This window comes from Salmo salar, chromosome ssa19, assembly GCF_905237065.1.
Source record: "Salmo salar chromosome ssa19, Ssal_v3.1, whole genome shotgun sequence".
In the NCBI taxonomy this organism is placed as follows: domain Eukaryota; kingdom Metazoa; phylum Chordata; class Actinopteri; order Salmoniformes; family Salmonidae; genus Salmo; species Salmo salar.
The window spans coordinates 75,031,580-75,055,745 of record NC_059460.1 but is presented as its reverse complement, the minus strand read 5'-3'; the positions used below and the strand labels follow the sequence as shown (position 1 = coordinate 75,055,745).

General features: G+C 41.9%; 1 protein-coding gene across 3 annotated transcripts in view; it reads right to left on the bottom strand.

Annotated features, from left to right (window-relative positions):
* The window catches only part of LOC106579582 (sodium channel protein type 4 subunit alpha B), a 138,489-nt gene that overhangs the window by 38,178 nt on the left and 76,145 nt on the right, over positions 1-24,166 (bottom strand). For all 3 annotated transcript variants that reach the window (XM_014159622.2, XM_014159621.2, XM_014159623.2), the window contains exons 14-15: positions 2,589-2,729; positions 2,011-2,364 (exon numbers count right to left, since the gene is read on the bottom strand). In XM_014159622.2, the coding sequence (XP_014015097.2) occupies positions 2,011-2,364; positions 2,589-2,729 (495 nt within the window). The remainder of the gene's footprint in view (positions 1-2,010; positions 2,365-2,588; positions 2,730-24,166) is intronic.

The following is a 24,166-nucleotide window of genomic DNA, read 5'->3' as shown; positions in this document are numbered from 1 at the left end:
CATTTCTTGAACTTCTTTTCCATCTCTATCTTTTACTAAGGATCTCTGCTCTAACGTGACACTTCCCACGTCGTCCATAGGCGCTCAGAGCCCGGGAAAAAACAGAATGTCGTCATTCCAGCCCCAGGCTGAAACACATTATCGCCTTTCTCAAGTGGCCGATCAAGGGACTCTGGGCTTATGCGCGTGACCCGACCGCCCCCGCCTTTGTGATTTTTTCCTCTGTTTGCCGAAAAGGAGATTCCCTGTCGGAATATTATCGCTTTTCTACGAGAAAAATGGCGTAAAAATTGATTTTAAACAGCGGTTGACATGCTTCGAAGTACGGTAATGGAATATTTAGAATTTTATTGTCACGAATTGCGCCATGCGCGCGACACTTCTTTACCATTTCGGATAGTGTCTGGAACGCACGAACAAAACGCCGCTATTCGGATATAACGATGGATTATTTTGGACCAAACCAACATTTGTTATTGAAGTAGCAGTCCTGGGTGTGCATTCTGACGAAGACAACAAAAGGTAATGAAACTTTTATAATAGTAAATATGATTATGGTGAGTGCTAAACTTGCCGGGTGTCTAAATAGCGAGCCCGTGATGCCTGGGCTATGTACTTAGAATATTGCAAAATGTGCTTTCACCAAAAAGCTATTTTAAAATCGGACATATCGAGTGCATAGAGGAGGTCTGTATCTATAATTCTTAAAATAATTGTTATGCTTTTTGTGAACGTTTATCGTGAGTTATTTAGTAAAATGTTAGCGAATTCCCCGGAAGTTTGCGGGGGTATGCTAGTTCTGAACGTCACATGCTAATGTAAAAAGCTGGTTTTTGATATAAATATGAACTTGATTGAACAAAACATGCATGTATTGTATAACATAATGTCCTAGGGTTGTCATCTGATGAAGATCATCAAAGGTGAGTGCTGCATTTAGCTGTCTTCTGGGTTTTGGTGACATTATATGCTGGCTTGAAAAATGGGTGTCTGATTATTTCTGGCTTGGTACTCTGCTGACATAATCTAATGTTTTGCTTTCGTTGTAAAGCCTTTTTGAAATCGGACAGTGTGGTTAGATTAACGAGAGTCTTGTCTTTAAATAGCTGTAAAATAGTCATATGTTTGAGAAATTGAAGTAATAGGATTTTTAAGGTTTTGAAAATCGCGCCACAGGCTGCAAGTGGCTGTTACGTAGGTGGGACGAATTTGTCCCGCCTAGCCCAGAGACCAGGTTTCCATCCAACCTTTTTATGCGCATAAATTACATGTTGGATAAAAAATGTAACGACAGGCCTGATTGAAACAGCACATTTTGTTAGTAAACTTTGCAAATGTCAACAAAACAAAATCCGCTAGACAAGGTGGGATCTTTTTGTGTCTGTAAAATTAATTATGCAAGAAATGGCGATGGAAGCGTTTAATTCGCAAATATTGATATGATAACCATCAAAGTAAACTTGGAGTCATGTTGTGTGGTGCTCCCACTACGACTGGGGAGGACATACAGTTTATTAGGCTACTGATCAAATCAGTTATGATGAACTTCACAGGGTGGTGAATGTGCAAAGTGATGAGCTTGATGCTCCTTCCCAATAAATTGCACTACACAGCTGATTCAAATAATCAAAGCTTGATGATGAGTTGGTTATTTGAATCAGCTGTGTAGACCTGGGGGGGAGCGGCACATTTGCTATAAAACGCAACTTTTTTGGGTGCCAAAACCATCAGTAGAGTTGAAAACACATGGAAACATATTTAACTTGTATTTTTTATTCAGTACAAGGGAATTTAACCGCAAAAGTTACCACGTCATCACGCACAGCCTTTTATCCGCAGCAAGTCAATTGTTTAAAAATATTTGCATTAAAATCATTCGCCAATTGGATGGAAACCTAGTTTATGAGGAGATAACAATATCTGAATGGCTTGTAGTATCACAAAGATGCAGCTGTTATTGTTATAGACTTTCCAGTATCGGTACCAAATACTACCACCAACCCATCCTACCTGTTTGCTCTCCTCCTCTTCCTCCTCCTCCTCGTCCTCCTCCGAGATCTCGCTCTCATCCTCATCATCATCATCATCCTCCTCAGGGAACTCCACGTCTGACTCGCCAGGAGCGATGGGCACACTGATGGTCAGATTGGGGTTTGTCATGTAGCTGTCATCGACCTCCGGGACCATTATCTTCTCTCCGTGGCGCCCGATCACCCCGATCCCTCCCCCCAGCGTCACCACTGTCCCATTGCCCACCTCGCCAAGCGGAGCACCGTGGCTCAGCCTCTTGAGCTTCAGCATGGCCTTTGTTTCTTTGCTCTTCTGCCGTCGCCTCTTGAAGTTGCCGTTGAAGAAGTCGCAGATCTACAATGAAGTAATGAACTACGTTTACAAGATGTGATGAACTTGTATTTTTGTATGTACTTAATTTTTTCCGTTGATTCATTTGTTTGTTTGGTTGTTATTGGTTGTTTTGCCCCGTAGTACATTTTGTGTCATATCTTACCTAGAATCTATGCAATTGTCCACACTATATAGTAAAAAAATATATATAATTATTATATAAAAACATGAAAAAAGTGTCCGACCTGGCTTCGGAGCCAGCCCATGCCACTTTTGATGCGGCCAAGAGCGATCTGCAGGTTGTTCATCTCGCCGTCGTCGTCGGGCGCCGAGAGGTTGTCCGAGCTGAATGAGCTGAGCAGCAAGGCTAGGAAGAGGTTGAGTACCTGGGAGGAGTAGAGAGGGAGATGAGTTTGAATAAAGCCTTGTCCTTCTGTTTAGTATAACTAGGTAAAGTCAATGATGAATATGTGCCAAACTGGAGTCCTTAAGATGTTAATACTTTCACGTTGATTGAAAAGTTAGTCACAAACAACATCTTACAGTTAACCATACAGCTGGATAAAAAGACTAGATAAAGCTAGCCTGCGGGTTTGGTTCCTGAGTCAGTGTGGATGGAGAGGGCCCAGATGTGTAAAACTAGAAATGTAAACAGCAGGAGTGATCTGAGCCCGGTATAAATGTCTGGAACCGGAGATCTCCTTGTCCATGTTAAACAAGATAACCTACTCCTCTGGGTTGTAGGGCTGTGTGGTTTTAGTGTGTGTATGTGTGTGTGAGTGTCCATGCATCCATGCTTGTGTGTGAGCCTGCATGCATTTGCGGATGCGTGTGTGTGTGCATGTGTGTGCGCTTGTTTGATTAAAGTGTACGCGGCAACCATGGTCCCTTAGACACAGGGCCACTTTTCCTCAGTTTAGTAAATGTCAACTGTGCATGCAGTTTCATGATGGAATTTCATTACCATCGTGTAATGATTACAAACACCATTTTGTAGTCAAATTTAGATTTTTCTCCATATCCTAACATGAGCTTCACTAATGAAATCCTTTCTGTGATTTGATAGAGCCTATCAAAGTAACATTACAATTTTTCCCCGGGGGCCGCATTCGGTCTTCAATGATGTCTGGAGGACCGCACTGAAAGTTAGTTATAGTTCCTCTATGTCTTATGTTTGACACCCCTGTCCTAGACCTAAAATGCATTGTTTATGTTTACCTAAGACGGTTCTCTCTCTGTTTCTCCAAAGGCTCATAGCTGTTGTAGCAACACATCGATCAAATCAATCAAAATCAATTAATTGTCATGTCATTCATCTGTTTCTTGATAAACATCAATTTATTAGATCTCTGCAGCCAGCATCAATCAAAGTTGACAATGTTCATTGGTTCTGAAATGATGAAATTTGGTAAAGTTGAAACCAAAATTGCATGTGAGTGTCTCGCGTGTCCCCAAATTACCAAAGGAAGCGAACTATCATAGTGCGTGCATTGTGCATGTATTCATTCATATGTGTATGTGTGTGTGTGTTTGTGTTTGAGGATGGGAGTTGGAGGCGACATAGCCCTGGACCCCCTGTGCCTGCCCCTTCCCACCCCCTGTGCCCCATGCCCATCTCGCCACGCCTGGTGCCCACTGTGACAGGTGTAATTGGATGTCTGGTTTTTCTATTTTCTGCCCTGCTACATTTGTCCTTTAAAACACACCGTCCATGACATCCTGCCATCTCAGAGAGTGATACAGCAAAACACCATGTTGTCCACTGAATCACCACCTCATCTTGCTTCCAAAAATTCAATTATTTCAGGTCAAGAAGAGGTGTCTGAGGATGTAGGCTGATTTTGGGACAGGGCTTTTTAGGTTTGCAGGATGTGGTCGACCTTAGAAATGATGGATATTCAGATCTACACCCAACACTCCCCCATTGAGAATTCACAGGAGACACATCATAGCAGCTCCTCCATAAACACCTCATATCTCATCCCATATATCCCAAGGAACCCACTGTGCTGCGCTGGGCAGATGAGCGCGCGTCAAATCGCCACACTCGCCTCGCGTGCTGATATGTTATGGTTGTCACCAGGGGATCCCTGACACACCTAGCCAGGATAGAATCAGCCATAAGCTGCTTTATCATGATTAATGTATATATGGTGTAGTCTGTTGCTTTACCGTGACTATACATATATATGGCGTAGTCGGCTGCTTTACTATGATTATAAATATATAGGACATAATCGGCTCAACCCTCCTCATCCAACCTCCATCCACCCCTTTTTTTATTTAATGATTCATTTGCATTGTATGGCTACTGTAGCCTATAGGGAAAAGAACGACTGTACATCCAACTTGATTAGCAGATATAATGTAAAGGGGAATTCTCAATTCCCAATGGGATTAATAGGAACTCACAAACACCTTGGGATGCTCTGCATTTGGTGATGTCAGTCAGTCAGCCAGTCATTCAGCCAGTCAGTCAAACACACAGATTTGTGCATTGGCACACACAAAGACACAGGGCGGGTTTAGGGTCATGAAATATTGTGTGGATGAAGGGCAGGTAGGTGGCGGGCAGGTTGCATAAAGAGAAAACAATACCTTAAAAACTCCATAAATATATCATTATTGTGCAATTTATATTTATAGGTTACATTGAGGTTTGTCTTTGATTATTTCATCTGGCATTAGTGTGTAAGCCTCAGCGTTAGGGCCTAACTGTACGGGCACCAAATAGCCTACATACCAATCGCCAAATGCTTATGGGAGCTGGCAGAAAAAGTGAATGTCAGTCCATGGAGGCAAAAATGACAAAGTCTGAGTTTAATTCAATAAGAGAAAAGCTGTGGAGAGTTGAAAATAAATAGAAGGCATGGCCAGAAAAGTAATGTTTTGGAGAGATTAGTGGTAAAAGAGGACGATAGCAATGCCTATTCGTGATTATGGTGAGGCGCTACAGTTGTCAAGTCGGAAGATAACATACACCTTAGCCAAATACATTTAAACTCAATTTTTCACAATTACTGACATTTAATCCTAGTAAAAATTCCCTGTCTTAGGTCAGTTAGAATCACCACTTTATTTTAAGAATGTGAAATGTCAGAATAATAGTAGAGAGAATGTTTATTTCAGATTTTATTCCTTTCATCACTTTCCCAGTGGGTCAGAAGTTTACATAAACTCAATTCGTATTTGGTAGCATTGCCTTTAAATTGTTTAACTTGGTTCAAATGTTTTGGGTAGCCTTCCAATAGCTTCCCACAATAAGTTGGGTGAATTTTGGCCCATTACTCCTGACAGAGCTGGTGTAACTGAGTCAGGTTTGTAGGCCTCCTTGCTCGCACACGCTTTTTCAGTTCTGCCCACAAATGTTCTATAGGATTGAGGTCAGGGCTTTGTGATGGCCACTCCAATACCTTGACTTTGTTGTCCTTAAGCCATTTTGCCACAACTTTGGAAGTATGCTTTGGGTCATTATCCTTTTGGAAGACCTATTTGCGACCAAGCTTTAACTTCCTGACTGATGTCTTGAGATGTTGCTTCAATATATCCACATAAGTTTCCTTCCACATGATGCCATCTATTTTGTGAAGTGAACCAGTCCCTCCTGCAGCAAAGCACCCCCACAACATGATGCTGCCACACCCGTGCTTCACGGTTGGGATGGTGTTCTTCGGCTTGCAAGCCTCCCCCTTTTTACTCCAAACTTGTGGAGGTCTACAATTGTTTTTCTCATGATGTCAAGCAAAGAGGCACTGAGTTTGAAGGTAGGCCTTGAAATACATCCACAGGTACACCTCCAATTGACTCATTATGTCAATTAGCCTATCAGAAGCTTTTAAAGCCATGACATCATTTTCTGGAATTTTCCAAGCTGTTTAAAGGCACAGTCAATTTAGCGTATGTAAACTTCTGACCCACTGGAATTATGATACAGTGAATTATAAGTGAAACAATTGTTGGAAAATTACTTGTGTCATGCACAAAGTAGATGTCCTAACCGACTTACCAAAACTATAGTTTGTTAACAAGAAATTTGTGGAGTGGTTGAGAAACGAGTTTTAATGATTCCAACCTAAGTGTATGTAAACTTCCAACTTCAACTGTATACAAATTAGACAGTCACAAGACGGGGACTTCAAAGGCCTATGGCACATCAAGGGACTCTAGAATACTGTTCAGATGGGTTGAATGGAAACTAAAATCTGGATACTGACTGTAGGTCTATAATCTCTGACAGAGCCTTAATATGAACTCCAACAGAATTAAGCATTTCTTGCAGTAAAGTATTTTCTTTGCTCCATGAAAGAAGTAAAGATGACAGAAAACTTTACCGATGTTAACTAGATTACTTGTCCAGTTGTAAGCAAAATAGAAAGCTGTGAAAACGGCCCAACATGTTTCTCGCAAGATTTAAATTTGGCTTGGATGCATATTTTATGTGGTTGAAATACTAAAAGCTTTTATGATGCTGATAAAGATAGCATCTCTACAGATTGTATCTAAATGAGCATTCACATTTTCTAAAGATGCTGAAAGAAAGAAATCGTATTTCTCCTGTTCCTGATAATTTTGTATGCCTACATTTGATGTATAATTTTACTGCAAGAAATGCTTAATTCTGCAGGAGTTAATATTAAGCCTATGTTGGAGGTTATAGACCTACAGTCAGTGTCCAGATTTTAGTTTCCATTCAACCCATCTGAATAGTTTTCTAGAGGGCCTTGACATGTGAACTCACAGCCTGGTCTCAGAGACTAGAGGTAAGACAGTAAATGTAAATTCGTTACTCAAATGAGTATGATATGTTACGTTTGGTATGGTTACATAAGACAGAAGGTTACTTAAGGCAAATATGAAAGGAGGTTGGTTGGTCGCGGTGGATGTGTAGGCTTATAACGCAAACGTCTAGCAACTCAAATGTTGCGTGTTCGAATCTCATCACAGACAATTTTAGCTAATTAGCTACTTTGCAACTACTTAGCATTTTAGCTAACCCGTCCCCTAACTCTAACCCTATCCTTAATCCTTTTAGATAACCCGTCCCCGTCCCCTAACCCTTAGCCTAGCTAACGTTAGTGTTAACCACCTGGCTAACGTTAGCAACAACAAATTGGAATTCGTAACATATCATACATTTTTCAAATTCATAACATTGTTCGTTTTGCAAATTCAAAAAAAATTGTCAGAATTGCAATTTGTAACATATCATACAAAATGGATGCTAGACATCTACAAATTAAAACATACCATACGAAACCTAACATATCATACTAAGTGCAGTGTCTCAGATTTACGTACAGAATAATATGAAATGCTGTGAGACCAGGTTGCCTTTCTAAACTCAGGACAATGACAGGACAATGCCAACACATCACATGCATTTGTGTGCCATTAAACGCACCCACTGATGGTTTATGTACATCACCTCATTGCATAATAATAATAACAGAGGGAATAAAATAAACTGTGCTGGGTTGGCGTCCCCCGTTGGGTTGTGCCGTGGCGGAGATCTTTGTGGGCTATACTCGGCCTTGTTTCAGGATGGTAGGTTGGTGGTTGAAGATATCCCTCTAGTGGTGTGGGGGCTGTGGGTGGGGCAAAGTGGGTGGGGTTACATCCTGCCTGTTTGGCCCTGTCCGGGGGTATCATCGGATGGGTTCACAGAGTCTCCTGACCCCTCCTGTCTCAGCCTCCAGTATTTATGCTGCAGTAGTTTATGTGTCGGGGGGCTAGGGTCAGTCTGTTATATCTGGAGTATTCTCCTGTCTTATCCGGTGTCCTGTGTGAATTTAAGTATGCTCTCTCTAGTTCTCTCTTTCTCTCTCTCGGAGGACCTGAGCCCTAGGACCATGCCTCAGGACTACCTGGCATGATGACTCCTTGCTGTCCCCAGTCCACCTGGCCGTGCTGCTGCTCCAGTTTCAACTGTTCTGCCTGCGGCTATGCAACCCTGACCTGTTCACCGGACGTGCTACCTGTCCCAGACCTGCTGTTTTCAACTCTCTAGAGACAGCAGGAGCGGTAGAGATACTCTCAATGATCGGCTATGAAAAGCCAACTGACATTTACTCTTGAGGTGCTGACTTGTTGCACCCTTGACAACTACTGTGATTATTATTATTTGACCATGCTGGTCATTTATGAACATTTGAACATCTTGGCCATGTTCTGTTATAATCTCCACCCGGCACAGCCAGAAGAGGACTGGCCACCCCTCATAGCCTGGTTCCTCTCTAGGTTTCTTCCTAGGTTTTGGCTTTTATAGGGAATTTTTCCTAGCCACCGTGCTTCTACACCTGCATTGCTTGCTGTTTGGGTTTTTAGGCTGGGTTTCTGTACAGCACTTTGAGATATCAGCTGATGTAAGAAGGGCTATATAAATACATTTGATTTGATTTGCTCCTGGGTCAATAAACAAATCGGTTATGTTTTGAGTTAGGAGTTAGGGTTAAGTAATGTTATAGTTTTAGGGTTGGGTGTTTAGGGCTAAGGCTTAGGGTTAAGTTGAGGGTTATGGTTAGGTTAAGGGTTAAGGTTAGGGTTAGGGTTAGATTTAGGGTTAGGGGTTAGGGAAACAGGATTTTAGATGGGAATGAATTATTTGTTCCCCACAAGGATAGCAATACAAAACGGCTGTGTGTGTGTGCGTGCGTCTATAAATTGATTATAGTGTGTGATCAGCGGTAACGATCTGGGATGGGTGTCAGTCACCATCCACATGACCCCTTCCTGTTCCCACTATCCTGGGATCTGATTGGCTGTCGCACATGAAAAACGAGTTTTAATGACTAAAACCTAAGTGTATGTAAACTTCCAACTTCAACTATATACAAATTAGACAGTCACAAGACGGGGACTTCAAAGGCCAATGGCACATCAAGGGACTCTAGAATACTGTTCAGATGGGTTGAATGGAAACTAAAATCTGGATACTGACTGTAGGTCTATAATCTCTGACAGAGCCTTAATATGAACTCCAACAGAATTAAGCATTTCTTGCAGTAAAGTATTTTCTTTGGTCCATGAAAGAAGTAGAGATGACAGAGAAAACTTTACCGATGTTAACTAGATTACTTGTCCAGTTGTTTCCACTATCCTGGGATCTGATTGGCTGTTGCACATGTTCAACCAGTAACGAATCAATTAGTCATGGCATGAGCTGACAGTGCTGGGTGGACGACTTCATTCATAAATTTATAGATTTTATATATCAATTTTCATTTTTTACAGTCAACCATGCTCTATACCTACTGTACAGAAATAACAACATATATAAAATATAATTAATATATAATATTATTAATATATAATATATCCTCAATCTTTGTTAGGCACTTAATTTATCTTGGAATTTGAACCCCTGGTTCAACCCCGGGATTGATCTTAACACAAAGGAACAGCTGTCCAATAGGGGGACACGGACCCTCCCACCCACATCCTGCCATAGGATGAAAAAATGAATAAAACATTTGCTAAATGTCAACGTTTCAAGTCAATTTGGTGGATCTATCCGAGGCAGAGAAGATGTTTTGACGTGAGGGGTATGTGTCTGCCAGGGAAGAGCAGCAGGGTTTTGATGATAAACACTGAAGTGGAAGGGGAGGGGAGGGTGCAGTAATTCAGGGCTACAGTGAATGACAGAGAAATATGTGTGTGTGTGTGTGTCTGTTGTTGAACTTGTTTTCCTACCTTATCAGGACCCCAATGTCCTAACAATTCTATCCAATTCACCTCAATGTCCTGACAGGGTAGCAAAACAAGAACTTCGTATTGACGACTTTCTTATGTCATTCTCGCTAGCACCAAATGTTTAAAAAGAGTTGATAGGGGACAGAATGTGGCCGGACCATCCTATAATTACCATATACATTACTCATACAGAATTTCAACGTGGGCAAGGATATTGGAAATGTATTCAAAGCCTATTGGCTGACAACTTGTTTTTACACAGAACAGAATAATGAATAACTGATTTTTTCCAACATAATATAGGTACAGTATATCGCCTTATTGTATAGGATACTTTTAAATGTGTGTCACGTCCTGACCATTGTAAGAGGTCATTTGCCATAGTGGAGTGGTCAGGGAGTGACAGGTGGTTGTTTTGGGGTTTTCTGTTTCTAGGTGGGATCGTGCTAGAATTCTATTTCTATGTTTCGTTTTCCATGTTTTGGCCGGGTATGGTTTCCAATCAGAGGCAGGTGTCTTTCGTTGTCTCTGATTGGAAGCCATACTTAGGCAGCCTGTTTTCCTTTGGGGTTTGTGGGTAATTGTTTCCGTTTAGTCTAGTGTACCTGACGGGACTGTTGTTGGTCGTTTGTTGTTTTGTTGTTAAAGTGTATTCATTAAAGACAAAGAATGAGCACTATGCACGCTGCGCCTTGGTCTCCATTATACGACACCTATGACAATGTGCCTTTAGAGGCCATGCAATTCAATACTAATCTTTAAAACAAAAGCCATTTAGGTCAAATTAATTCATATTAATAAAGGAAATAGAGGGACGAACAGTACAGATAGATAGCAATACAAACTGTACCATAGAGGCACAGAATACATTAGAGGAAAAACAAAAATGAAATGGAGTAACTTAGTTAAAGTTATGTATAGTAGCCCTAGATGTAAAATAGTAAATAATGGCTACTTCTCAGCAAGTATTAAAACAAAGGGAACAAATTCGTCATAGTGGGCAGAACAAGCAAGGAGGAGCCAAGCATGAGCTAGCGAGATTCTATTTGCGCGTTCTAGCATGCATTTGCATATTTCTGTTAGGGAATGCCTCCTCTGAAGTGTGTGTGTGCAATTTCTCAATTCGTCGTTGCATTTATCTAAACAACCCAGTTTTTTTTCTTATTTGGCAAAGGGTAACATCTACAAAACTTAGTCCAATCTGTTCATAACAAATTTTAGTTTTGGGAACAGAAAACTGTATTGAGATCAAATATTTAATTGACAAGAACATTGCAGAATGTCAGCCAAAGGGGTCCCTGATGATCTTCTTGGCCTTCTTGCAACACCTGGTGTTGTACAGTGGGGCAAAAAAGTATTTAGTCAGCCACCAATTGTGCAAGTTCTCCCACTTAAAAAGATGAGAGAGGCCTGTAAGTTTCATCATAGGTACACTTCAACTATGACAGACAAAATGAGAAGAAAAAAATCCAGAAAATCACATTGTAGGATTTTTAATGAATTTATTTGCAAATTATGGTGGAAAATAAGTATTTGGTCAATAACAAAAGTTTATCTCAATACTTTGTTATATACACTTTGTTGGCAATGACACAGGTCAAACGTTTTCTGTAAGTCTTCACAAGGGTTTCACACACTGTTGCTGTTTTTTTGGCCCATTCCTCCATGCAGATCTCCTCTAGAGCAGTGATGTTTTGGGGCTGTCGCTGGGCAACACGGACTTTCAACTCCCTCCAAAGATTTTCTATGGGGTTGAGATCTGGAGACTGGCTAGGCCACTCCAGGATCTTGAAATGCTTCTTACGAAGCCACTCCTTCGTTGCCCGGGCGGTGTGTTTGGGATCATTGTCATGCTGAAAGACCCAGCCACGTTTCATCTTCAATGCCCTTGCTGTTGGAAGGAGGTTTTCACTCAAAATCTCATGATACATGGCCCCATTCATTCTTTCCTTTACACGGATCAGTCGTCCTGGGCCCTTTGCAGAAAAACAGCCCCAAAGCATGATGTTTCCACCCCCATGCTTCACAGTAGGTATGGTGTTCTTTGGATGCAACTCAGCATTCTTTGTCCTCCAAACACGACGAGTTGAGTTTTTACCAAAACGTTATATTTTGGTTTCATCTGACCATATGACATTCTCCCAATCCTCTTCTGGATCATCCAAATGCTCTCTAGCAAACTTCAGACGGGCCTGGACATGTACTGGCTTAAGCAGGGGGACACGTCTGGCACTGCAGGATTAGAGTCCCTGGCGGCGTAGTGTGTTACTGATGGTAGGCTTTGTTACTTTGGTCCCAGCTCTCTGCAGGTCATTCACTAGGTCCCCCCGTGTGGTTCTGGGATTTTTGCTCACCGTTCTTGTGATCATTTTGACCCCACGAGGTGAGATCTTGCGTGGAGCCCCAGATCCAGGGAGATTATCAGTGGTCTTGTATGTCTTCCATTTCCTAATAATTGCTCCCAAAGTTGATTTCTTCAAACCAAGCTGCTTACCTATTGCAGATTCAGTCTTCCCAGCCTGGTGCAGGTCTACAATTTTGTTTCTTGTGTCCTTTGACAGCTCTTTGGTCTTGGCCATAGTGGAGTTTGGAGTGTGACTGTTTGAGGTTGTGGACAGGTGTCTTTTATACTGATAACAAGTTCAAACAGGTGCTATTAATACAGGTAACAAGTGGAGGACAGAGGAGCCTCTTAAAGAAGAAGTTACAGGTCTGTGAGAGCCAGAAATCTTGCTTGTTTGTAGGTGACCAAATACTTATTTTCCACCATAATTTGCAAATAAATTCATAAAAAATCCTACAATGTGATTTTCTGGATTTTTTTCTTCTCATTTTGTCTGTCATAGTTGACGTGTACCTATGATGAAAATTACAGGCCTCTCTCATCTTTTTAAGTGGGAGAACTTGCACAATTGGTGGCTGACTAAATACTTTTTTGCCCCACTGTATGTGTTCTGTAGGGCAGGCAGTGCGTTCGCCTGCATGTATCACCCTCTGAAGAGCCGTGCGGTCCAAGGTGGTGGAGTTGCCGTACCAGGCTGTGATGTCGTGCCTTCTTCACTACGGTGTCCATGTGGTTAGACCATTTCAGCTTCTCTGAGATGTATACGCTGAGGAATTTGAAGTTATTGACCGTTACACGGCGGGCCTGTTGATGAGAATGGGGGCGTGTCCAGCCTGGTTCCTCCTTAAGTCCACAATAATCTCCTTTGTTTTCGTAAAGTTGAGGGAGAGGTTGATTACCTGGCACCACGCCATCAGAGTGCCTATCTACTCCCTATAGGCTGTCTTGTCATTTTTGGTGGTCAGGCCTACTACTGTCGTGTCGTCAGTGAACTTAATGATGGAACTGTGTGAGGCCACGCAGTCGTGGGTATACAGAGAATAAAGGAGGGGACTGAGGATGCACCCTTGTGGGGCTCCGTGTTGAGGATCAGTGTCGAGGAGGTAATGTTGCCTACCTTCACCACCTGTGGACGGCCCGTCAGGAAGTCCAGGACCCAGTTGAATAGGGAGGAGTTCAGACCCAGGGCTGTGAGCTTTGTTAGGAGCTTATAGGGCCCTATGATATTGAAGGTCGAACTGTAGTCGATGGACAGCATCCTCACATATGTATTCCTTTTGTCCAGGTGGGTAAGTGCAGTGTGCAGTACAATGGCGATTGCGTCGTTCGTGGATCTGTCAGGACGGTAGGCGAATTGGAGAGGGTCAAGAGTGTCAGGGAGGGAGGAGGTGATATGGTCTTTGACTAACCTCTCGAAGCACTTCATGATGACGGAAGTGAGTGCTACTGCTCAGTAGTCATTCAGTTCAGTTACTTTCCCTTTCTTGGCCACAGGGATTATAGTGGGTATAGAGGCCTGAGCTAGGGAGAGATTGAAAATGTCAGAGAACACAACAGCCAGCTGATCTGCACATGCTCTGAGGCCACGGCTAGCGATGTCATCTGGCAGCCTTGTGAGGGTTAACACGTTTGAATTACATTACATATGTCCTCAGTGGAGACTGAGTGTGTGGCCCATGTTTTCGTCGGGGGCTCTCCTCGGCAGCTCAGGGTCATTGTGCTCGAATCTTGAAAAAAAAGGTGTTTATCACATCCGGTAGGGTGGCGTTGGTGACCATGATGTGCCTAGCTTTCTTTTTGTAATCGTTGATCGTTAGGAGCCCCTGCCACATATGCCTTGTGTCCGACCCGCTGAATTGCTCCTCCATTTTATACTTGTCTCTATGCTTGTGTTTCCCCATCTTCCTAAATCTGCGTAAATCCTATTTGTACTGTTTAACCAAATGATTGTCCCCGGTCACCTTGACTTGATTATAAGCAGCATCTATCACTTTCGGTTTTCCTACAAGGCTGCTATCAATCCACGGTTTTTGATTCGGGTAAGTTTTGAAAGATACTATTGGTATCACGTCCAATATGCATTTGTTTATGAATCCGGTGACTGAGTCGGCGTATACATTTCCATTATCTTCAGAGGCAACCCGGAACATATTCCAGTCCATGTGATCAAAACAGTCTTGGAGTGTGAATTTTGATTGGTCGGACCAACGCTGCACAAACCTGATCATCGGAACTTCCCTCTTGAGTCTTTGTTTGTAGGTGGGGAGAAGCAAGATGGAGTCATGGTTGAATTTTCCGAAAGGAGTACAGGAGAGGACCTTATAGCCGTTACATTACCGTGTAGTTTACCAATAAAATGGTCTGACTGTGAAGTGAACATACTCTGTATTCATATCCCAAAAGAAAGAAATTATCTCACTACAATATATTTTAATAGAAAGTTAGCAAAAATAGATAAGATCTTGCTAACATGGAAAGGAAAATACCTATATGTGGAAAAATCACCCTGATTAACTATTTAGTCATATCCCAGTTTATCTATTTGCTTATGGCTTTGCCCACACCTAGCAACTTGTTTTTTAAATTATATGGGAAAAAAATATCCAATTTCATTTGGAACAGCAAGCCAGACAAAATTAAAAGAGCCTATTTACATAATGAATAAGAATTCAGAGGGCAGAAATTATTAAATATTAAAGCATTAGACCTCTCACTAAAGTCTTCAGTCATACAAAAGTTGTACTTAAATCCAAACTGTTTCTCTAGCCGATTAGTAAGAATGTCTCACCCCATGTTCAAGAACGTCCTCTTTCCCTTTATTCAGATTACAACCTCTCACTTTCGGTTATTTGAAAATGAAATAACCTCCCAAAAAATATTGTTATTTTTAAAACAAGCCATAGAAAGTTGGTTGCAATTTAAGTTTAATCCACCAGAAAAGACAGAACAAATATTACAGAAATATTATGGTTAAACTCAAATATACTAATTAATAAAATAAAATAAAAATGTTTTTGGAAGAGAAATATATCATATACAGGACTGGTGGAGTTATGTCACACATGCAGCTAACAAAAATATATGAAAATGTCTGCTCTACTCAAAATTACAACTAATTGCAGCATTACCGCAAAAATGGAAGAGGCAGGTGGAAGGGGGAGAAAGTAAGGAACTTGTCTGTCGGCCCTGTATTAAAGACAAAAATTGGTTAAAGAAAATTGTGATAAATAAAAAAATATACCAGTTTCATTTAAGGACCAAAAAATTGACAGTTGTGCCATATAGATTGCAAAATAGTTGGGAAGAGATTTTCGATATACCAATTCCATGGCACATGGTTTATGAACTGATACACAAAACGACACTGGATTCAAAATGTAGAGTTTTTCAATTTAAATGATTATACAAAATTCTTGAAACCAATAGAATGTTATATATACATATATATATATATATGGGGGATACAACCATCCCAGCTCTACAGATTTTGCTGCAAAGAGACAGAATCATTAGATCATATGTTTTGGTAACGTCCATATGTAACTTGTTTTTGGTCCAATCTATCAATAATATAATAATACTCATCTAAAATGTTTACCTTTCATTTACAATCTATACAAACTATGAGAATAGAAATGTTCAGAACTTTTGTGAACATCACAGCACAGTTGAAAAATATATGGCAAATAGAAATCAAAACTGGATGGTGTTCAGAGATAGATGGGAGGGGTTAAGGGTAGCTGAAGGATGGGACTAAAAACAAACAATAGATAACTAATGTAAAATATACTGTGTCCGTAAAATGTATATAGTATGTATAAGCTGGAAGTAGAAGCCTAAGTGTTGTTGTCCATTAGTTTACTACAATTACTGTAGGTGAGGGATGGTAGGGTTTGGGGAAAATAATAAATGAAAATATATAAAAATATATATTTTATATATTTACAGCTAAATGTATGGGAGATTGGTAATTATACAGACAATTGCATTGTTGGAAGCCATTAAAGCTGATCTACCCCATAAACATAAACATAAACTTTATTGAACATTTTCCATGTCCTGATTTGTTCAAATGCTATTTTAAGCTTAATGGTTAGGTTTAGGGTTTTGGGGGTAGGGTTAGGGTTATGTTTAGGGTTAGGGTTTTGGGGGTTAAAGTTAGAGTTAGGATTAAGGTTAAGGTTAGTGTTAGGTTTGGGTTATGGGTTAGGGAATATATGATTTATAATGGTCAAGCCTTTTTACTCCGCAAAAAGTCCTGACATTTCACAAAAATAAAGCTGTATGTGTGTGTGTTGGGGTTGGGGGGAGGTGTTGTGTATATTTGTGCGTGTGTGTGTGTTTGTTGGTGGTACCTTAATTGGGGAAGACGGGCTTGTGGTAATGGCTGGAGCGGAATTGGTGGAATGGCATCAAATACATGGTGTTTGATACCATTCCACTAATTCTGCTACAGCCATTATTTTGAGCCATCCTCACCTCAGCAGCCTCCACTGGTGTATATACTGTATGTGCACACACACACACACACACACACACACACACACACACACACACACACACACACACACACACACACACACACACACACACACACACACACACTGAACCAACATCCCACCTGAAACTGCACCCATCATGTCAAAGTGCTTTACTCTTCATAACAATAACAACATCAACAACATCATCAACAACAACAAACCAGTGTGTGAAGTATTAAACCCTGCGTTCAGAACAAATCACCTTCAACAGCCAACAACCACAGCCTGCTTCCCCCTCCACAGCCTGCTTCCCCCTCCACAGCCTGCAGCTCTGGACCTCTGACTCTGTCCGAGACCAGAGGCAATATCGCCAAGTGAAGACCTCAACCCACAAAGGCGCTATAATCGCAACATACACACAAACGTGCACATGCACACACCGGCTGCGGCTGCCTCACATCTCACTGGGGGAAGGGGCGGCAAACCGTGATGCATTCATCAATTTCCCCCGTGAAGGATTACAGAATGTTAGGAGTCCCATCCCACCTGAGCCCGACTCATTTAGCAGGAGCGTACCAATTAGTTTAGATTGGGTCAGGTCTTTACTCCAGATAACTGGTATACTCTCATATAAATCTGTGAAAAAACAATATAACAACCTGGCTAAAAGAAAACTGGAGCTCAAACCAAACCACGTACTTGGTGTATTGGGGCACAGCAACAGAACGAACCAAGTAAGGCTTCTGCATCGCAAGAGGTTAGCTCAAGACTAGGGGAGAATACAGAGATATGTTGTGATAGCCTCAAGGGCCTTGGAGGTGCTGAGGCCTGAACGACAAGGCAGCAGTCTAGCCCCATAGCTCTCTAATACTCCCTGCCTGCCTGCTTCCCTCTCTGAGACCCAGGGCAGCGCAAATGTCACCTGAACCAAATCGCTCATCACAGAATGCAGTCAGGCTTTCCCGCCACAAAACACCGGACACGGACTTGTGTTAGAGATAAACCCTGAGATACGAAGGCAGAATATTTAAGGTTGTCGGAATTGTTGAGTTATGACTCTTTCAGTTATGTGTCTTTCAGTTGTATCGATGTTGCCCAGAATTAGCCATCAGTTGAGTAACAAGCTACCAAAATAAAGCTCACTAGCCCTTTCTTTCTCTCTCTCTCTCTCTCTCTCTCTCTCTCTCTCTCTCTCTCTCTCTCTCTCTCTCTCTCTCTCTCTCTCTTTCAATTCAATTCAAGGGGCTTTATTGGCATGGGAAACATGTGTTTACATTGCCAAAGCAAGGGAAATGGATAAACAAAAAGTGAACAATAAATATTACGCTCACAAGTTCCAAAATAATAGAGACATATAAAATGTAATTATGTCTATATACTGTGTTGTAACGATGTCCAAATAGTTAAAGTACAAAAGAGAAAATAGATCAACATAAATAAGGGTTGTTTTTACAATGATATTCATTCTTTGGCTCCCGAGTGGTGCAGCGGTCTAAGGCACTGCATCTCAGTGACTACAGACACCCTGGTTCAAATCCAGGCTGTATAACAACTGGCTGTGATTGGGAGTCCCATAGGACGGTTCACAATTGGCACAGCGTTGTCTGGGTTTGGCCGGTGTAGGTCGTCATTGTAAATAAGAATTTGTTCTTAACTGACTTGCCAGGTTAAATCAAATATATATTTTTAAATTCACTGGTTGCCCTTTTCTTGTGGCAACAGGTCACAAATCTTGCTGCTGTTATGGCACACTGGTATTTCAGCCAACAGATACGGGAACTCTCTCTCTCTCTCTCTCTCTCTCTCTGACTAAAACAACTGATTACCCTAATTCAGGATAATCAGTGAAAGAGCTCAAACAAAGTCATAACAAAAAAAACTATCATAACAGAAAATATGGACATTGTCATGTCATTTTTGTTCTGGCCACATGACATTGGATAACGTGTGTGTCACAGCACTAACTATATCTCATCCTTTTTTGGAACCCATTACTTTGGATACTGCTGTATACATACACTGTACCTGTGGCTCCACCCTCCACCCCGGTGGCTCCACCCCTGTGGCTCCACCCCCTGTGGCTCCACCCCTGTGGTTCCACCCAGACTCGGGAGCCGTGTGACCCAGGGCAACTAGGGTATCTGTGTCTGCTCAGAGACACAGGGCACACGCCCTCGTCGGTCACACAGACGTGTGTGGCGTGTGTGTGTGTGTGTTGCCTGGCGTCGCCCGAGTGAACCTCACCAACATGAGAGAAGGACAATGCGCTGCTTACCTCACGGATGACTCGGGGTTGACCCTGTATACTCTTAGGACTGACATTTCACCTGTTGCTTTAGGGGAAGGCCCTGGCTACATGTGTCAGTTTCATGTCGTGATGGGTGAGAGAACTCACTTTCTGTGCAAGTTCTAGGTGTGACCGGCCGAGTATCGAACCTGGGTTGTAGGCATGCCACAAGACTGTTAGCACGCTGAGCTAAAGACCTGGGATTGGCATGGGGAACTAATGCAAGTCTTCAGGCCTGAGGAAAATATCCTTCTTCCTTCATCGCTGTCTAATACCCTTTCACACAAATGTACCAAGTCGAACCATACAATACTGCCTCTGATGTTGTCTGCTGGAACTGTTCTGGATAAGTAACCAGGCCAGCCCAGCTCAGCTAGGCTCAGTAGTGTGAAATTGGTATATTTGTGTCTGTGTCTTTGTTTATTGAGGAGAGCAAATTATGTTTATTAGGTCACATTCTCCCAGTGGAGGAGAGTCTAGTGCCTTAGCCTGCCACCCGAACACACAGCGAGCAATGAAAGTGCCCAATGAAGCATAAAGACCACTCTTCCAGTCCACTTGAGGCCCTTTATAATGAAATAATGCACTTCAGAAAACATTAAGTGCCCATGATAGTTAACGATGCCATTTAGCTTGATTCACACGCCTCTGATTGATAGAAATGTGTACTGCTAATAACATAGCCTTAATGACAGAGAGGAGAGGCGCATTATTAGATATTGTAATTACAACCAAGGCATTTTTGCCTTAAAGCATTCTTTAAAGCGTTCTTTAAAGCATTGTTTAAAGCGTTCATTAAAGCATTCTTTAAAGCATTCTTTAAAGCGTTGTTTAAAGCGTTCTTCAAAGCGTTCTTCAAAGCGTTGTTTAAAGCGTTGTTTAAAGCGTTCTTCAAAGCGTTCTTCAAAGCGTTCTTTAAAGCGTTCTTCAAAGCGTTCTTTAAAGTGTTCTTTAAAGCGTTATTTGAAGCATTCTTCGAAGCGTTCTTCAAAGCGTTCTTTAAAGGGTTCTTTGAAGCGTTCATTAAAGCGTTCTTTAAATCGTTGTTTAACACTTTCTTTGAAGCGTTCTTCAAAGCTTTTTTTAAAGCGTTCTTCGAAGCATTCTTCGAAGCGTTCTTCGAAGCGTTCTTTGAAGCGTTCTTTGAAGTGTTCTTCAAAGCTTTTTTTAAAGCGTTCTTCGAAGCATTCTTCGAAGCGTTCTTCGAAGCGTTCTTTGAAGCGTTCTTTGAAGTGTTCTTCAAAGCGTTCTTTAAAGCGTTCTTCGAAGCATTCTTTAAAGCTTTTTTTAAACTAATGCTTTTGTGATTCTAAACATTTTCTTTCAGTTCTTTGTATTGAATTACACCAAATACAATTCTGATGATTTGACATTAATATGACTAAAATGCAAACTTTCTCTTGAAAAGAGGTATTCAATCTCAAGAGATAATAATGTTTACACACACACACAATCCCCCACCACTGCCACCACCTACAAATACACACACACGTGTCTTGACCCGTGCTCATTAGTGTCCAGTCTGCAGAACCCAGTGGGTATTATAATATCGTATTAGTATTAAGAGCCAACATCTGGGTGACCAAACTAAACCAGTCCTCTCTCTCCCAGCCCACCCAGTCCCAGTCCCAGCCCACCAGCCAGTTCTAACCATCACACAGTCCTAGCCACCACCATGTCCTAGCCACCACCATGTCCTAGCCACCACCATGTCCTAGCCACCACCATGTCCTAGCCACCACCATGTCCTAGCCACGACAGCCACCGAGAGATATTCACCTTATCCCTTCTTACACGCAGACAGGGACAATTCATTTTAACTTTAATAATATCCCATATGCTTGCCCAGGCCCCACCCCTGTCTCGCCGTCCTACTCACAGTCCCATTTCCAACACTGTCTTTTTACCCCCCCCCCTCCCTCCGTCCCCCCCCCTCCGTCCGTCCGTCCTATACATGACTGAATAATTAAGAAAGTGCTCAAGGTAGAATTATGTTGTCCCTAGTCTATGATCAGATCTCCCTAACCTCAAGCTAAATCTTTACCATTATGGGACAACATATCTGACAGAGTATCAGTGACAACTAAGGACTGGCTCCCGAGTGACACAGTGGTCTAAGGTGCTGCATCTCAGTGTTAGAGGTGTCACTAAAGACACCCTGGTTTGAATCCAGGCTGTATCACAACTGGCTGTGATTGGGAGTCCCATAGGGCAGTGCACAATTGGCCCAGCGTTGTCTGGGTTTGGCTGGTGTAAGCTGTCATTGTAAATAAGAATTTGTTCTTAACTGACTTGCCTAGTTAAATAAATAAAAGGGCAATTAGTACCTACTCTCACCTTAACCACACTGCTAACCTTAAATTACATTTTTGTTTTCATTACGTTTCTAAAATGATTTTAAAAAAAATTGCTGTGTTATCTAGTGGAAACCAAACGGTGGGCATGGTCGGCCATCTTGGATGAGGTCAGATTAGTACGAGGTCACTGAGCAGGTAGCTCTGGTGCCATAGTGTCACCTGTTCTGTATAGCATAATAGCTGCATACCTCCCCTGGCTTTAGCTGGGGAGCAACATGAGCCATAAATAGACCATTGTCGCTACAGGTCTAGCACACACACACACACACACACACACACACACACACACACACACACACACACACACACACACACACACACACACAGTGGGGGGAAAAAGTATTTGATCACCTGCTGATTTTGTATGTTTGCCCACCGATAAAGAAAGGATAAGTCTATAATTTTAATGGTAGGTTTATTTGAACAGTGAGAGACAGAATAACAACACAAATATCCAGAAAAATGCATGTCAAAAATGTTATAAATTGATTTGCATTTTAATGAGGGAAATAAGTGTTTGACCCCCTCTCAATCAGAAATATTTCTGGCTCCCAGGTGTCTTTTATACAGGTAACGAGCTGAGATTAGGAGCACACTCTTAAAGGGAGTGATCCTAAACGCAGCGTGTTACCTGTTAAAAAGACACATGTCCACAGAAGCAATCAATCAATCAGATTCCAAACTCTCCACCATGGCCAAGACGAAAGAGCTCTCCAAGGATGTCAGGGACAAGATTGTAGACCTACACAAGGCTGGAATGGGCTACAAGACCATCGCCAAGCAGCTTGGTGAGAAGGTGACAACATTATTCGCAAATGGAAGAAACACAAAAGAACTGTTAATATCCCTCGGCCTGGGGCTCCATGCAAGATCTCACCTCGTGGGGTTGCAATGATCATGAGAACGGTGAGGAATCAGCCCAGAACTACACGGGAGGATCTTGTCAATGATATCAAGGCAGCTGGGACCATAGTCACCAAGAAAACAATTGGTAACACACTACGCCGTGAAGGACTGAAATCCAGCAGCGCCCGCAAGGTCCCCCTGCTCAAGAATACATATACATGCCCGTCTGAAGTTTGCCAATGAACATCTGAATGATTCAGAGGACAACTGGTGAAAGTGTTGTGGTCAGATGAGACCAAAATGGAGCTCTTTGGCATCAACTCAACTCGCCCGTCGTGTTTGGAGGAGGAGGAATGCTGCCTATGACCCCAAGAACACCATGTCCACCGTCAAACATGGAGGTGGAAACATTATGCTTTGGGGGTGTTTTTCTGCTAAAGGGACAGGACAACTTCACCGCATCATTTGACGGGGCCATGTACTGTCAAATCTTGGGTGAGAACCTCCTTCCATCAGCCAGGGCATTGACAATGGGTCGTGGATGGGTATTCCAGCATGACAATGACCCAAAACACATGGCCAAGGCAACAAAGGAGTAGCTCAAGAAGAAGCACATTAAGGTCCTGGAGTGGCCTAGCCAGTCTCCAGACCTTAATCCCATAGAAAATCTGTGGAGGGAGTTGAAGGTTCGAGTTGCAAAACGTCAGCCTCGAAACCTTAATGACTTGGAGAAGATCTGCAAAGAGGAGTGGGACAAAATCCCTCCTGAGATGTGTGCAAACCTGGTGGCCAACTACAAGAAACGCCTGACCTCTGTGATTGCCAACAAGGGTTTTGCCACCAAGTACTAAGTCATGTGTTGCAGAGGGGTCAAATACTTATTTCCCTCATTAAAATGGAAATCATTTTATAACATTTTTGACATGTGTTTTTCAGGATTTTTTTGTTGTTATTCTGTCTCTCACTGTTCATATAAACCTACCATTAAAATTAGAGACTGATCATTTCTTTGTAAGTGGGCAAATGTACAAAATCAGCAGGGGATCAAATACTTTTTCCCCCCGCTGTAGATATACACAGCCCAGTTATGACATTCATCAAATGATCTTACCCATTATCAACTTACAAAAAAGCCCTTTGACTCTTGTGTTCTCTTACTCGTATGATACAGTATAATACCTCATCAGATCAGTCTGGATTTGTTTTACTGTAAATGTACAACGAGCATACAACTGGAGAACAGAATTTCATAAGTAGCACCAACAGAATTTCATCAGTAGCACCAACAGAATTTCATCAGTAGCACCAACAGAATTTCATCAGTAGCTCCAACAGAATTTCATCAGTAGCTCCAACAGAATTTCATCAGTAGCACCAACAGAATTTCATCAGTAGCACCAACAGAATTTCATCAGTAGCTCCAACAGAATTTCATCAGTAGCTCCAACAGAATTCAATCAGTAGCACCAACAAAATTTCATCAGTAGCACCAACAGAATTCATCAGTATCACCAACAGAATTTCATCAGTAGCACCAACAGAATTTCATCAGTAGCACCAACAGAATTTCATCAGTAGCACCAACAGAATTTAATCAGTAGCACCAACAGAATTTCATCAGTAGCTCCAACAGAATTCAATCAGTAGCACCAATAGATTTTCATCAGTAGTACCAACATAATTCATCAGTAGCACCAACAGAATTTCATCAGTAGCACCAACAGAATTTCATCAGTAGCACCAACAGAATTTCATCAGTAACACAAACTGAATTTCGTCAGTAGCACTAACAGAATTTCATCAGTTGCACCAATAGATT